Consider the following 17,981-nt stretch of genomic DNA (forward strand, 5'->3'; position numbering starts at 1 on the left):
CTGTTGGTCTCTGGCAGACTGAGCCACTGCTGTCACTTGGCAGCCAGTTGCTGATTGTGGACAGATAGGTCTGGGACACCCAGGGAGAGTTGGAGCTGGAGAATGCGGTTAATCCGACTGGGGCAGGCTATGAGCTGGGTCAGAGCAATGCGACGGAAAGTTGGAAAAGCTGAAAAGACATAGAGGAAAAAAAAATGTGAGCAAGAAATACCACCAGCAACTGGGGATAGAAGTAAAGAATCCTGTGTTTCATACCCGCTGCGTTATTGCCAACGAATTAAGCAAATAGCTCTGTTACCGATTACACTCGATGATTTTAACCTTATGCTGTAATATAACACATGGAAAGAGAAGAGGCCAATTGGCCCATCAAGCTCACTGCTCGACAGCTATGTGAAATCGACGCCATAATGGCACTCCACACTTGAACTCCTAAGGGAAACGTATCGTGCAGATGAAAAATAATAATAACAGCAATACTCGCATTTGGTATAGCGTCTTTAGCATTGCGAGCTTGTTTCAAAGTGTGGGGACTGTATATTGTAGCAAACTCAACAGCCAATTTGCGCACAGCAATGTTCCACAAACAGCCATGAAGTAAATTATCAATTATATCCGTGGGATTGTTGGCCGAAACACCAGGGGAAATTCCCTTCTCTTTTTGAGTAGTGCCGTGGGGGCTTTAAAGTCTCATCCAAGGGATTGCATTCTAATCATGTGTCGCATCCCCAAGCACTGTATTGCTGTCCAGCCCAGACTACTTGTGAATTCAAAGTTCTATTGTGGGTTTGAACCCACAACTTGATCCTCCCAGATACTCTCTGAACGATAAAAGTAATCAAGCAAAGATACCTCAGTATACATACCACATACCACAGGCTCCGCGACCCCATCACTCCCACCCTCGCCTGACTCCACTGGCTCTCCATCCCCCAGAGGATCGAGTTCAAGATCCTCGTCCTCACCTTTAAGGCCATCCATGGCCTTGCCCCCTCCTACCTCTCTGACCTGCTGACTCCCTACCAACCTGCCCGCTCCCTCCGTTCATCGGGCTCCGGCCTACTCTATGTCTCTCGCCCAACCTGCCCTACCATCGGTGGCCGGGCTTTCAGCCTCTCTGCCCCCACACTCTGGAACTCCATCCCACGGTCCCTTCGCCTCGCTTCCTCCCTTGCCTCCTTCAAGGCCGGTCTCAAGACCCTTCTCTTCGACCGTGCCTTTGGTCTCCCTCCCACCTCTCTGCCTTCCCTCACCCCTACACCACCCCTCCCCCATGCTCGGGCCCCGACATCTGACTGTTCAACGCTTTGGGACGTCCTCCCGATGTGAAAGGCGCTCTATAAATGTAATTTTGTTGTTATTTTCATATTTACATTTCTTGTTCCAATATTTATTTAGTTTTGGTCATCTAAGTCACATACAGAAACCCATCACCTTAATATCCAAATAAAACTGAAAAATCTACATATACATGCCACCTACACGTGAAAATTTCTCTATATCTAGAATGAAATGCATATTTCTCCCTCAAGGAACACACCATGTTCATCTAATTTCAGAGAGTAATAAGCGCAGGTTGGTGAGAGCCAAGGAATTGTGGACATTAGAATGTGAGTTTGGGTACTGCTGGAGTTTAACCACCTAAAACTTGTCTGGCAATTTTCCCGCTGTTTTTCCAGGTAGGATCACCCTACCCATTGGGCTTTGGCTTGCGGGGTTAATGGGAGCTGAGTGGGAAGAATCTCTGCCCAGTAATTGGTCTGTGCCTCCCAAGTTGTGTCGATGATCTGTCAACAGCAGGCGTTCTGCACTACCCTGAAGTACTGCAATACCCTGGTTAACTTGATTCCGACATTTCATTGCCAAGCACGTCACCTTGATGCCAGCTCAGCTCCCAAAAAGGCCTCACTTACCTTCCCCCCACCTCTCCCGATACACTAATGGTAATTTTACCAATACTTATTACCTTGAAACTAATCACATTAAAATCCAATTGCTTAATTAATCCAGACTTTCTTTAATGCTATTTATGTTCATGGTTTGCTATTACCAGCGAATTCAAAATTCTGTGAAATGCCTCCAGAACAGATCTCTATAAACTCTGCAACTCACTGCTTCTCAGAAAGCTTTTTACTATTTATCAACACCTCCTGCTTTTTATTGGTAAAGTGTTTTTCAAATTAATTTTCTTATTTGCCACTTATTTTGCACCTTTTTAAAAACCTCATGTGTGAAACTTTGTCAATATTTTTTGTAATTCTACCTTATATTCACTGGGTAGCTCTTATCCACTAGTTTAATTACCCGTTCAATAAATTCTTGGACACGATTGAGGTTTGAACTTTTGAGTGTTGATTACTTCTTGTAGCATTAGTACTCTTTCAATGAGTATTGATAACATCAAGCAAAACTCTCTGAACCAATTTTCCCCAATACAAATGTGACACTAACTAGTCTGTAATTTACAGGCTGCTGTTTCACTTTCTGTTAAAAAAATTAGGATAACATTTGCTATTCTGAAGTCATTAAGTACAGCTCCTGTGTTTACGGAGCTTCTAAAATTACTGTATTAACTGGAGCCTCACCTACTTCCTCTTTCATTTCCTTGTGGGTCCTAGGGTGTATCCTGTCTGACCGGGTTGCCTTATACACATTCAGTTCTTTGAGTGTCTAGTACACATGCTCTACTGGTATTTACTTTAGGTAAAGATCCTTGAGCTGAAACAACTGGATGTGGAATTTGAGCATGTTCTTCATTTGTGAAAACTGTAGTGAAAAATCAATTTAATGCACATGCCCTCTCTTGATCTTCTGTAATATCTCTTCCTGTTTAATCCTATAATACCTAGCAGGGCTTTAACACTCTGTCTAATATTAACATAGTGGAAACATATCATGATCTCACTTGCTGCTGTCTGCAATCTGCTTTTCTGTTGTCCTCTAACTTCTTCTAGTTGCTCTTAAAGGAGCCAGCACAGACACAATGGGCCGAATGGCCTTCTTCCATGCTGTAAATGTCTTTGATTCTAATACTCCCTTCAGTTAACTGTTTGATCCTGGCCCTAATTCACTTTTTTCCCATGATTATGTTTATTAATTTAGGGACCATCTGCACGTGATTCAGATGAATGTAAAGGCCTTTGCTGTTTCAAAGAAATGTGGAGTCTCCTCCCAGTAATCCTGATTTATATTCCGCATCCATTTTACCCCAAATTCAAATAATAATAATAATCATCCTTGCATTTGATATAGGGCTTTTCACGTCATCTATATGTCTTAAAGCACGTCACAGAATATACTGTAGAGTGAATTGACTGTATATTTGTGTACGAAACGTGGCAGCCAATTACGCACAGCAGTGTCCCACAAACAGTCGTGGATGGAGTGACCAAATTATTATTTTTTGGGGGGGAATTATTACCCCGGAAAAAAGATCCACCAATCGACTAACAACTGTGTTTCTATTTACTGCTAGGTAAACAGGCGTGTGGAGTAAGGAAACTTGCCCAACATTTAGCCCTGCCAGGAATCAAACCCAGGTTTCTCGCTTGCGAGGCAAGTGCTCTAACCACTGAGCTATAGGATTCCTATGACTTGGCTACTCATCTTGTTGTTTATGGGATGTTGCTGGCAGAAACCAGCCTGCATAACAACATTTACTTTCATTTCTAATCAATAATATCTTGTAGGACACGTTGAGACATTTATTTAAGTTTAAGGGTTAAGTTTGCATGAAAGCCGCTTTATATAAATGCAAGTTATTATTAATAAGATATGAAAATGTAACTGCTGTATGCCATAGTGCCCACTTCCAAATCACTGATGAACTGCTAACCATTTCTCTTAGCCTCCAATTTTGCCTCTTAATTTTTTCTCCTCAAAAATATACAGTCACTCCACTTTACAGTATATCCTGTGAAGTGCTTTGAGAAACAATATTACAGACTCCATTTACTCTTCCCCCACCCTCTGGAACTCCATCCCTCAGTCCCTCCGACTCGCCCCCTCCCTTGCCTCCTTCAAGACCCATTTCAACACCATCCTCTTTGAACGTGCTTTCTATCTCCCTGCTTCCCCCCCGGCCTCCCCGATCCCGACCACCAGCTCGGGTCCGAAACTCTGTCTGTCCAGCGTCTGGGACATCCTCCCAACACGAAAGGCGCTCTACAAATGTAATTTTGTTGTTGTTGTTGTATTGTTTTCAATGCAAGGGTTAAATGTGAGCTTGACAGTTGGGATGGCAGATTCCTGAACAGTATGGATGGTCACAACTCAGCCAGATCTTGTCCTTGTCTGAAATCCATATAGATACACCTTCCTACATGAGTCTCTGCATAACTATTGGAGCGGGAATCCTGGCTGATGGGAGTATTTCCCATCCCTAAACCAATCCCAGTGACCAATGGTGGCCCAACCCACCCTATCTACTAACACAGCGCAGACCGGAATTTGAACCTGCGACCTTCCGCTCTGTATGGCCCAATGCTGCACCAGGCACTGCTCTTATCCTCACAACATCAGGGCGGCTAAATACTAAATCCAATATAGCATCTGTTCATCATATGTTCTGACAAGAAGCAGTTGTTGATTATCTCTGTAAAAAATTCTCATATATTCATCTCTACCTCCCATGATTATTCAACATGGTGGAGCAGGTGATTCAAAGTTATATTGATTGCTTTTTAATTTCTGAGCGCAAATTTACATTGGTTAATTTTATTCACATTTAAACAATATTACTTCATATTGTTTACTTTGCAATGGATATTTATTATGGTGCATTAAGACTCTACATGTTACTTAGCTGGAGCGGTTGTTTGTTCAGGTTACCGTCTACTTTCTGGGTTTCGGTGTAAATGAGTCGGATTATTTCAGATTGTTCGTAGCTTCACACCCTCTTTACACAAATGTAAAACACCCTATTTTTCTTCTTTTGAAACTGGCATTGAATGTTTACTTTGTGCATTGAGATATGCCTAGAACGTTAACTGGAAACGAGTGGTGGAATGTAGGGGGCCTCAGTTTCATGCTGTGCCTGGGGCCAAATAAACCTTTAATCCAGGTCTGGCAATGGACTTCGTGCCTTTTTTAATTTACAATACTAAATGTTGATGTAACGCTAACGTGCTTCAAACAATCTATGAGTCTCTCCCAACCGTAGACAGCATTGAAGAGTGATCTACCAACGTATGCTGGTTATTGCTATCAGAAACTGATAATTCTTGACCCCTTCATTAATTTTTTTTAAATTCATTTTTTTGAATGAATTCACAACTGGACATAGGAGAAATGTGGAGGATTTCAATTGTTTGTTCCACACACGTGTCTTAAAATTGTGGTTGAATTGCTACTATATAGAATGCAGTGTTTTATTGCTGCTCTAATGAAATGCTGGTGATGACAAATTCAGATGGTAAAAATTTGAGCCCCAGCTGGTTAACACATTTTAAAGCAATTTACTTATTAGACCTCAATTGCTGCTGTTTTTGGCACAAAAGGTTCATTATATTTGTACGTCTCTTATTTTACAAACTGTTCAGAAATCTTCAATGAGAATTCCCTTCATTCTTTTGCAGATTGAGTTGCGTGAGTGGAAGGAATCCTTTCTCTTCAAATGGGCATTAAAGGCTGATTTCAAGTTTTGTGGCTTGTGGTATGGCCAAAGCAACTTCCATTCTGGCTTCCAGCTTCGAGTTCTGGTTGAATAAGGCCATCGAGTGGGGCCAGACCACCACTTTCGAATCCCAGCAAGATGTCTGCCTACACCTGTCCAAATTACAGGAGTTCCTGAAGCAGATTTATGGAACCATACAGCATATGGTAAGCAACTCACAGAAGGAAAGAATCATTCAAGCCATAGTCAGAGCCAATCTGTTACACAGATTAGGGTAAATAGTAAGTTAATAGTAGCAGAGAGACTGTTCCTATTTATTTTGCTGGATATCGGTGGAGCCAATTGGGACTCTGGCCATAGTTAATGTTAACAGGAATGTATTTCCTGCAATTTGATTTATTATGAAAGGAGCCTTTCTCTGGTTTGGTTGAGATGCTGCCTGAGATTTCCTAGCCAATCAAGTAGCCTGATTTCCTGACTCTTTGAGATAAACAAGTCATAGGTTCCATTTGTAAGGTTTTGAACTGGATGATTAGCCGCCGACCCCCCCCCCACATGCCGGTCTGTAACGCGCCCTCAGATCCCAGTGTTGATTACACACCACGTGACCTAATGACAGCAGAAACTTTTCAAAGAGGATGCCAATAAATGTGCCCAGAATTTATTGCGCAGGAGGCTTGATTTAAGATTTTGAAGTGGCAGCATAATGGTGTCGTATTCAAAATACAGTAGTAACAAGATCTCTGCTTCTTTGTGCTTGCAGGTAAATCTGCACAGAGTTTGTGTTTTTCATTTTAATTCATACTTTTTCATTCAAAAGAATTGGGTACAAATTAGTAGCGGATTTGGTGTATTTTTCTCTCTGCTCTGTTTGTCTTTTTATTACAAATCCTGCAATGTTTGCAAATCTTTTTATGATGTTAGTGATAATATGTTATAAGGGTAATTCAAGTTGCTTGTAAACATTTTTAAAGTAACGATCCACTAGTGAACTATATTTTGTGCGTGATTTTCATTTTTAAGTTTTCATTTCATTATGAATTGCAAATGCAAAGCTGAAAATTAATTTTAACTTCACTCTGGTGAATTTCAGCACACTGAAACACGTGAAGGACGCTATATAAGTTGTTGTTGTTGATCACTCTAATTGTTTTATAAATTGGCTAATCACTTGTAGTTTACATAATATATTTGTAGTAAAATTTCTTCATCCTTATTAAGGGATTCCACATGCCTGCAGAATGTCTTGCCCATCTCAAATTTATAATAATCCTTGCATTTGATATATATAGTACCTCCTCACATTGAAATATCCCAAAGAGCCTCACAAGTTTTTACTGTAAAATGTAATGACCTTATATTTGTAGATGAGCGTGGCAGTCAATTTGGAATGTCCCACATACATCAATGAGGTGAATGACTTTTATTTTTCTTGGGGATTGATGGCCAGAACATTAAAAGAAATCATCCCATCTCCTTTTGAATAGTGTTGATGGTTCTTTGGCAAACAGCAGCTCGGTTTAACATCTCATCCGAACGACTGCACTTCTGACATTCAGTTCCCGCCCAAGACTTCATTTGTGACTTCATTCATAACGTGTAAATTCAGAGAATTCTACCAAATGAGCCAGCCTAACACCTAACCTATTTGCTTACTTTAAAATGTTTTATTGCCTTTGTTCTGTTTCACAGCTTCTCTCATGAGAGAGAAGAAGCAATTGCACCTGCAGTCACACCTGTACCTCAGACTGCAGTGCTATTTTTAAAGTTTCTTTTGATGCTTTCATATTTCTATGCCGGAGGCTCAAAATGCACCAGCAAACTGGGGATCCTGTCTCCTTTTAAACCTTCACTGCTTCTACATTGGCTTTACAGTGTTGGTGGAAATGGCAGAATGCTGTTTCGAACATGTACCAACAAAGATGTCAGATGCTCTCATCTCGACTCCTCAAGTAATGATAGCGAGGGGTGGGTGGGTGGCTGAATCTCAGGTAACTGCTCCTATAGGTTTTTCTGGTTCCACTTCTGTTTATTTGGATATCTTGAAATAAATTGTTACAAGGGGCTTTACGCAATGAGGTCAGACGTTCGTGGAGGCATTAAGTATCATTTGGTTGCTGTGGCGCTAACTTTCCATTATGCAGTTGAATTTCCTCTGTGCAGTGGCAATGGAAAATCTGAATTTCACTCGGGTTCTCCTGATTTTCCTGACACTGAAATGCCTGTCAAGCCAAATGCAAGTGAGCTAATTGTTTTGTTTGTATGGTGCTCCTACACTAGAGGCCCAACATCTGTGATGGTCCTAACCTTAAGGTCATTCTCTTAAAATTTTAAGATCTTGCAAAATTTTGGAAAATTCTTAAATTTGGTCTTAATTTAGATGCTTGTTTTTAGATGGTCCTATAAAGCTCCAAAATGATATAAAGGAAAATTAGACTTTGTTGACATTTATTTTGTTGGTCAAACCCTTGGGAGCAATAATTTTATGTAGTACACTTCCTGGCGTGACATCAATAGGAATTTTGTCCATATCGCACCACTCTCATTAACAATATCAGTTGCATGTGAATACATTAATTTGCACTACGGTGACTCTGTGGTTCCTTGAGAAACCGTCTTTGAAATTTGTTCCTGTACTAGTTATAGTTCAGTATCACAAAGGTACATGAGCAGGGTTATAGAATTGTACTGTGCCCTAAGACTTTTCGGGATCAGCCAGATGTCTAACACATGCAAGTGAGAGACCTGAGTTCAATTCCAGGCAGGGCGAAACCTTGGGCAAGTTTCCTTACTCCACACGCCTAATAATAATCCCTCCAAAACAAAAAACAATAATAAATCGGTCATTTTCAATCTACGACTGTTTGTGGGACATTGCTGTGCGCAATTGGCTGCCGCGTTCGCCCACATATATACAGTCAATTCACTTTACAGTGTGTTCTGTGAAGCGCTTTGGGACTTCCTCCTGACGTGAAAATTGCTATATCAAATGCAAGGATTATTATTATTATTATAGATATCCATCACCATGCTTCAGAGCAACCAAACCAAACTGAAAATTCCATGCATCCCACCTCCAAAGATAGATTGTTTGAATGGAATGTGCACTCTCTCCCTGGAGGAACGCATCCTGCTTACCTAATTCCGGAAAGTATTGGTCGCAGGTTGGCAAGAGCCAAGGCTTGGGGATCCCGGAGTGTGCGTTGGGGTACTGCTGGAATCTAACCAGCTAAAACAGGATAGCTTGCGTTGATATCACTGTCTTGCAAGGAGCCTAAACATCCCAGCCATTCAGTGGAGAATGTTCCCTTAAACCACAATAATGCAAAAGCACACTGCTAAGGTTGAATCACTAGCATTTAGTTGTATTGTATGAACTGTCTGTAACTAAACTGGGTTTTAGTTTGCTCACCTTCAATTAGTGAGACAAACACTGTATGTTGGAAATTGCATTCAAATGGTTAGAGCTGGTGTAAGAATTCATTTTGCAAACCTAATGTTGGTCTGATGGTTGGGTGGCAAGTTTATCAGTTAGTGGTGAACAGAGAATGGAGAAAATCTCTCTTAGGATAATTAGCAACCAGTAAAGGAGAGTTATTATCTAATGGAGACCAAGCCACTTGAACATTTTTGAAGAAGCAGTTCTTTTGGAGGCACAAGTATTAAACATCTCTGCTATTTGCCCATGCCTTATAAGAAAGGACCCACATGTCCAAATGTGAGCGTTCAGTAGGGGATGAGACCCATTCTTTTATCCTGTTGGGAGAAGCTCACAATATTCGGACTGAGGATTAGGCAATGTCTCCCACTTGATTTCATAGGGCCATTGGTCGTCAAGACGCAATAACCGATTAAGAGAGAATAACTTAATTCCTCCTGTTATCATATCATGCTTTATTTCCAATTGAGTATCTGCTGTCTTGTTCTATGACTGGATGGTGGGATATAGATAGGTGATCAGCCCGAGATGTCTGACTTAATCCCTTTTGGGGAATTCCCTGACCTCAACCTAATTGATCATTCACTTCTTGGATGTTTGTCAGACTTTGTTATGTACAAAATGATTCTGTGTTTGTCTATATAAAAAAAACTCACATACGATAAAATAATAATCCTTATATTTGAAGCAGTGCCTTTCATGTCAGAAGGACATCCCAAAGTGCTTCACAGGATATAATAATAATAATCCTTGCATTTAATATAGCGCATTTCATGTCTTCTAGACGTCTCAAACACTTTACAGAATATACTGTAAAGTGAATTAATTATATTGTGTGTGAAACGTGGCAAACAATTGCGCGCAGCAGTGCCCCACAAACAGTCGTGGATTGCGTGACCAAATTATTATTGTTTTTTTTAGGGATTATAATCCCCGGAAAAGTGGTCCACCAATCGACTAACAACCGGGTTACTAGTTACTGCTAGGTAAACAGAGGCATGTGGAGTAAGGAAACTTGCCCAACATTTCGCCCTGGCTGGGAATAGAACCCATGTCTCTCGCTTGGGAGACGAGTGCTCTAACCACTGAGCTACAGGACCCTACGATATATTGTAAAGTGGAGTGACTGTGTGTTGTGGACGAATGGGGCAACCAGTTTTGCATACAGAAATATCCCAGAAACAGTCATGGAGTGAGTGACTAATTTAATTTGAAGGATTGTTGGCCAGCGCACAAGGAGAAACTCCCTTCTCTTTTCGAATAGTGTCATGGGATCTTTTAACATCCGCCTGAACAGGCAGTCGCGGCCTCGGTTTAAAACCTTATCCGAAGGACGGCACCTTCAGCAATGCAACACACCCCCAACATCGGAGTGTTGGCCGAAATATGAGTTCAAAGTACCAACGTGGGATTTGATCCCACTTTCTTCTGACTCAGATGTGAGAGTGCTACCAACTGAGCCAGCCTGAGAAGCACATGATAATCACTGTATTCTGTATTATCCTTATAATGTTTTTAATTTTTAAAGCTATAAAAATGGAAGAACTTTCTTTCCTAAGAAAGCCTTCACAGCACTGATATATTATGAAGAAACCCAAACAATAGTAGTGTTACACTCTTGTCAGAATATTTACTGACTAACCTTTAAAAGTGAGCACATAGCTGCTTGGCCATAAATTTACTGACAATCCCCAAAATAATACATGTTCGCCATCACAGCTTGGCAAAGCAAAATAAATCTTCACAAAACCTGTCTGGATGAGATACACCCTAAAATCCTCAAAAAATTGAGAGAAGAAACAGTTTGGTATTTTTAGGAGTTCCATAAACAGTTGAGGGCTGGAGTGCAACTCGACTATACAAAAAAAAAGCTAGATGTCAATATATTTTTAAAAATCCTTGTGCTTGATATAGCATTTATAACATTGACCATCTCAAAACGCTTCACTAATTTTCCGTGAAGTATTGTGACTGTGTATTCTAAGTGAATATGGAAATGATAGACTAGTAAGCTTAATATCCATTGTAAGTATAGTGCGTGAAACAATTGAAATGCTCCTCTGTAGAGTTTGTAGCAGTTAGTGTGGCATTAAAAAACAATTGGTCAAGGTCCACTGGAATTCATTGAAGAGGCAAATGAGATAGGGATTACAGGCTATCTAATGGATGTAATTTACTTGAATTTTCAGAAAGCATTTGATAAGGATGCAGAATGTAATGTTAAATGGAAAAAAAAAACAGCCTGCAAGTCTATGGTAAAGATTTTGTGATGGGATTTGCTTTGTTTCTTCCTATAAATTATTTGGGGGAGACATTGCATTTTTGTGACATTACAACAACATATTATAAAGTTTGCTGATGATAGCACCTACTTGTATATGGCTTCATCACAAATACTGCGCAAGATACCCATGTTTAGTAAAACCATGATCCCACAAACCTGCCCGAATTAAAAGCCGTGATCTGCGAGCCAGAAGTTAAATGTGCGACCTGGTTTCACCACATCAGCATTGAAAGCGCTGTCCAAGTAATTCATTCAATACTTAAGGAATCTCTTAATTTAGACTGCATGTTAGACCCCAATATACTTTAAAAGAAGCACGTCCTTTTCAAACCTTTCATGCAAATGAATGTATTCCACATTCTGAAGATAACTTCAAAACCCAAGCCAATTTGTTTATAGCAAAAGGTTGTGATAATCGTGGGTTCTGCCTTAGTATTTGCTTTATAATTGGATTACTTTAGTCTATAATATAACATTTTTACCATTGATATTTTTACATTGCTAGGGATATGAACATCAGAGCAAACCTCGCTCAAGTTAAGCATATTCAAAATGTGATTCATATTCATTGCTCCCTTCCCCCAATTCTTTTTTCTTGAATCTTAGGGATCTGTAGGGTAAAATAATAATGATCCTTGCATTTGATGTAGCACCTTATCACGTTGTTGAGATGTCTCAATGTGCTTCAAAGAATATATTGTAAAGTGGATTGTGTGTGTATTTTATGGGTGAAATGTGACAGCTAATTGAGCACAGCAATGTCCCACAAACGGTCGTGGATTGAATGACCAATTTTTTTTTGAGGGATTATTGCTCCCGGAAAGCAATCCAATTGACTAACAACTGGGTTCCTACTTGCTGCTAGGTAAACAGGGGCATGTGGAGTCAGCAAACTTGCCTTAGGTTTTGCCTCGCCCGGGAATCGAACCTGGGTATTCTCGCTAACTACTATGTTACAGGACTCCACAATCACAGGCAAACCCAAATCTGTTTCCTACCTTTCATCCTCATATGTATGTTTGCAACAAAGGTAACTTAATTGCTGCAGGCTGAGCTCTTTCTTCTCTCTCCCCCCCCCACCCCCTCCCCAGCCTAGAGATGCTGAGACAGATTGTTTCACCGGAATGAGATCAACTAACCCAGCATAAATCAGGGATCAAACATGGAATTACCTAGAGCGTTACAGCATGGAAACCGGCCGTTCAGCCCAATTATTCCCTGCCAGTGTTTATACTCCACATTGGCCTCCATGAATAATTTTCCACACAGAGCACTGGAGCTTTACCACCTGAGTCCATCGGGATATTGAACGTAGTTTACAACAGAAAGTTATATTTCCTTTCAAATCGGAGCCTTTTGTTAAGTGTATGAAGTTCTGGACCATCTGTAACCAATACAATGTAGTTGTTAGATTTGCAAAGAAATCGTTCTGAATATTTGAAGTGGCTCATCAGTAGAGGTCCTGAATGTTGCAGTAACTCCTCAGTCGTATGGTATTACTTTACACGTGTTGGTGCTACATGTGTTGGCCGGAGGAAGAGAAGCCTGGTCAGCCGTAGTAACAAGCACAGGCACACAGTCAACAAATTGGCCTCCTATTGTCACTATAGCAGGTCAGGATTTACATATGCTGCCTTTAAGTATAATTTCATGAGAATTCTTGTAGCAGTACTTGCTATGTGAAATGTCCTGGTCAATGTATACCCAGATAAATAAATTGATTATTCACTTCATGACTATTTGTGGAACATTGCTGTATGCAAATTGACTGTCATTTTTGCCTATAAATAGGCAGTAACTTGTTTTTACAAGAATTTACTAAAATACTCTGAAGCGTTTTGAGACATTTCAATATGACAAGGCGCCTTATCAAATGCAAGAATTATCATGATATTATTTTATTTTGTATGGAACAAATTGGACTTTAGCGGAAATTTGATAATAACAAAGTTGTGTGAATATAGTTTCAGTTGCACAGTGCCACCTGGTGTATATCATGGAAGGAATACCTTGAACCATGGAGCAGATTTTCTCTGAAAGGTTTTCAGGTTTAAAAAAGTTTAGATAGGAACATGAATTTCATGTATGATTGGGGGCAGGGGAAACTTGTGTGTGTAGACCTTGTCAGTAGTTGTGTCAGCTGGGTTCGGCTGGTCACTCTCTCGCCTCTGTCTTCAGTGGATTCTCATTGGAAATTTGATCAAATTCCTTTTGCTGTGGATGTTCAAGATCCTACAACACACTATGCGAAAATATAAAGGAGTTTCTCCTAGTGTCCTAGAGAACAATACTCCTGATAACATGGGTCATTCACTTCATGACTCTTTGTGGGACGCTGCTATGTGCAAGTTGACTGAAACAGTTTGAAAGTGGGAGAGGGCAGACCCGATTGGGAGTTACCCTGTGGTGACAGCCAGCTATGTCTGGCAGAACGCCTCGTCACCGGCCCTGACCAACAAACATCAGGACATGGCCTGGATGGCAATAAAAGGGGCCCTCTCCCTTAGGGCTTTCATGGACGGTTGACGTCTGGGCCAGTTAGCACGCTGCCCTTGGGCTGTCTGCAGAGGCCAGGAGACCATGGACCTCCTCTTCCTGGAGTACTGTTTTGCAGAGGCGGTTTGGAAAAAGATGGAATGGCTGCTCTCGCTGTTTGTCCCTGGGGATCTGCTGTCGTGGCACTCGGTGCAATATGGCCTCTTCCCGGGCACTCACAGCAAGACCCACATTAAGTGTGCCTGTAGGATCATAAACTCGGTAAAGGAGGCCCTTTGGCACTCCTGAAACAAGGGTTCTTCTGGCAGAACAAGGGAACAGAAAGCCCCTGCCTCAGGCTCGCCACGCTAGGATCAGGGATTGTACACTGAAGCTCGGCTCAACCATGGCAAAGGCCAGATGGGGCCTGACCCTGGCAGGAGCCGCTAATGTACAAACCGCCCAGGGCATGCTCACCGGGTAACCCACGAGGGCACCCGAAACTATGTAAATAAAGAGCGTCCCGAAAATGGTAAACAAGTGCGCGTACGGTGCACATTGGGGCACCTTCCGAAAGCAGCAAGTGCACCTTATCAGGGTGCATCCCAAAAAACATGTGCGCAATCTGTGTGCGGTGAAGGAATGTAAGGTAAACAACGGAATGTTTTTGTATCGGGAGAAAGGGAAAAATTTAACAGAAGATGTTGTACGTTGCGTTTGTTTTGGATTTCTGTTGTACCAAATATTATATTTGTATATTCGTGGAGTCCTGTAGCTCAGTGGTTAGAGCACTCGCTTTGCAAGCCAGAGACCTGAGTTCAATTCCAGGCATTGCGAAACCTTGGGCAAGTTTCCTTACTCCACACACCTAATAATAATCCCTCCAAAAACAAAACAATAATAAATTGTTCATTTTCAATCTACGACTGTTTGTGGGACATTGCTGTGCGCAATTGGCTGCCGCGTTCGCCCACAAATATACAGTCAATTCACTTTACAGTGTGTTCTGTGAAGCGCGTTGGGACGTCCTCCCGACGTGAAAAGCGCTATATCAAATGCAAGGATATTAAATGCAAGGATTATTATATTTATAAATAAATATATATTTTCAAAAATAAAATTGTGCAAATTGACTGCCACTTTAACCTACAAATACAGCCACCACACTTTACAGAAATTACCTGTGCGGTGCTTTGAGAAATTTCTATGTTATAGATACTTTGTCAGATGTGAGGATTATTATTTTTTTCACATATAATTCTCCATAATTTTTTTGATTGTCAGCCGGGTGTCTTGACATACGTAGAAATCCATCAGCATGTTTAAGAGTATCTAACTGGGTCCTGAACCAGGCAGGCCAGGCATACTCCAAAGCACTGTTAATGATAAAACCAGTCAATCTGGCTTGTCAACAGGACTCGGAAGAGAATCCAAACCAGATTGAAAGTTCCAAACCACATATGTACCACCAAGCATGGAAATGTTCCTGTGCCTGGAATGGAATGTGCAATGTCTCCATGGAGGGGAGCATCCTGCTTATCTCATTCAAGAGATCATTAAGAGCAGATTGGCAAGTGCCAAGGCTTGGAGATCCCAGAGCGTGCTGTAGTTTAACCAGCTAAAACTTCATAGCTTGCCATTGAGAGCACTGTATCCTAGCTTTCCACTGCTTGTCCAGCTAGGACTACTCTGCTGTTAGGGTTTTGGCTTATAGGGTTAACAGAAACTGAATGACCTTCCAACTCCTGTTGACGAGCCAGCCTGGCTGATCTGTTATTAGCAGTGCCTTGGAGCATTGTGTATCCATCTGCTTCAATAACATTCAACCATTTTGTTAAAGTGGTATTTGAATGGACCTTTGCAATCTGCACCTCCTCCAGCTGGGTATTTGATATTGTTCTGACGTTGGAGTTGGAGTCGATATAAATGTCTAAACCAACATTACATCAACGCTAAGTTTTGTATTTGGTTGGAAACACTGTCTATGGAGAAGTGTCTGTGGTCTCTGGCATTTGTTTCTTTTGGTGCTTGTTGATGATCCACACTGTTTTATAGTCCCATCTACCACTGTCTCCATATGGAGATTTCTGTGATCCTAACCTTCTGGCTCTTGGGAAGTATAAAAGTGGGTGCAACAGAGGGAGGATTAGCAGTCCTGCAATAACACCTACTTTCATTACATTGCAAACTTTCTGAACTAGTTACCTCAGAAATTCAGTTTGAGTCTGTTTGTTGGTAATGGTGCATTAATGTGCAATCAGGCATTGACTGTTTTCTGTGATCAGTTGTACTTAAATGCTGTAATGATTAATAAACATATATTTTTGTTACAGAACACAACTGAAACAATCAGATTGTTTCCGTTGATAGGCCAGTTGTTGGGGAGACTTTGCTGGATGCCATTTATCGTAGCACATGGTAAGTAATCAACTCTGACCTTATGCAGAGGTTCTTGTCCTTGGGTACACAACAGAATTTGCCTGAAGGGGTAGTTAGGATATACGAGCAGTGTTAGGATCTGAAATGTCTCCCTCCTCCAACATCTTGTATTGCTTTGCAGTGCCAGATTGCCCAATTTCAGATGGTTATGTACTTTAGAGGTATGTATTTTGCTTTTGCTTTTCTTTTTTTAAAAAAAATTCAAGTCATTCTTTGACAAGAAACTAAGGCTGAGTTACATCACACATCAAGTCACTGAAAATGATCCCTGCTCAGCCAGAGGCAGTGACCTGCAGCATTGCGGCAGTCTGCTTTCAACACCCCAGCGCTGCAACCTGAGTTGATCAGCAGGTGGCATTTGTAACTCATTACCAGCCAGGTATAAATGGGAAAGGCTTTTTAACTGTGAACCGCCAGCCAGAACACTTGTCATTTTGATGTGATTGAACAAACCCAAAAGCAGGAGGGCATTTCAAGGATTTGACCCCCACCTGGATTCGGACCTATAATCAATCTAGATACAACACTTCTTGAATTGATTCATTGATATAAGTGATGCCAATGTTTTAAAGTAACTGAGGTGAAGGTTTGTTTAGTCTATGTCAGTGTTTTATTATCGCAGAGCTGAAATTTAAATAAATCTTCAGACTTGTCCATTTCTCCACAACAGATCTCGTATTTGTAGTTCCAGACCCTCAGAGGCTCTGGCTATATGCACATGCTGCTTAACACTACATGAAAGTATTGGAAATGATATACATTGTGTGTTTATATTGTGTGTAAGGAATTTCCAATGTACTCGGTGCAGACATTTTTGGAGTGAGGCTTTATAAAGCACTGTCTAGTTTTATAGTTTACACTGAGTCCTTTTTCTGTCTTTTAATGCAGACGAGTGCCAGCAGAACCTGTTGCAGTGCTTGTGGTGTCTATACAGCGCCGATCCTCACAACGCTGTGGAATTGAAAGCCAATGAGTGGATCCAGGTAAAATCTCATTTCCTCCAGGGATGACAAGACAGGTCGTTAAAAAAATGTCAAAATTATTTCTCAAATTGTATGCCGTGAACCATCAACCTTCCCTCTTAAATTTCACTCCTTTTATTCCCTCAGAGGTATTCCTTATTGAGATTTATGCATTGTAGTGAAAGGGATTCCATTATGCATCCAGTCAGTAATTCATGGTGGTAGTTTAGAATGGATGTGAAAATGATAAACCCAAGCTTTTCTTATTCCCTTTTGATGTCTCCCTGATTCCCACCTGGCTTTCTTTTAGTCATGGTAATGAAGACCACAAAGAGTTTTGTCAACTCGATGGTATTCATATCATGTCATTCAAAGCAACCTATTGACAACCCCACTGAGGGTACATTAACCCTTAGTGGGGTTGTCAATAGATATCTGCTTTTAAGACAATTAGGACCTTGGTTTAACATCTTATCCAAAGGACAGCACATCCTACAATCTAGTGCTGCCCCCAGTGCTGCACTGAAGTGTCAGACTAGACTATGAGTTAAACCAACAACCTTCTGAATGAGAGATAAGAGTGCTACCAACTCTACTTCTATTGATGTAAGCAAAACACGCCAAGCTCAGTCTAATATTTTAAATGCATTTGACATGGGGGAATTTATATTAATATTTTTCAACTTTATTGGAAGTATTTTATAAAACACAAACAGATCTTGGAATTTAAGTTATTTTGGGGAGTTTAGCAGATTTTTTTTAATTAAA

The 17,981-nt window shown here is 40.8% G+C and overlaps 1 protein-coding gene across 1 annotated transcript in view; it reads left to right on the forward strand.

Annotated features, from left to right (window-relative positions):
- The first annotated feature begins 5,576 nt into the window (after positions 1-5,576).
- The window catches only part of fancc (FA complementation group C), an 80,599-nt gene continuing 68,194 nt past the window's right edge, over positions 5,577-17,981 (forward strand). Inside the window, exons 1-3 of the mRNA XM_042333363.1 lie at positions 5,577-5,820; positions 16,146-16,230; positions 17,140-17,234. Coding sequence (XP_042189297.1) covers positions 5,656-5,820; positions 16,146-16,230; positions 17,140-17,234 — 345 coding nt within the window. The 5' untranslated portion in view covers positions 5,577-5,655. The remainder of the gene's footprint in view (positions 5,821-16,145; positions 16,231-17,139; positions 17,235-17,981) is intronic.

Source organism: Callorhinchus milii, unplaced genomic scaffold, assembly GCF_018977255.1.
Source record: "Callorhinchus milii isolate IMCB2004 unplaced genomic scaffold, IMCB_Cmil_1.0 Scaffold1, whole genome shotgun sequence".
Classification (NCBI taxonomy): domain Eukaryota; kingdom Metazoa; phylum Chordata; class Chondrichthyes; order Chimaeriformes; family Callorhinchidae; genus Callorhinchus; species Callorhinchus milii.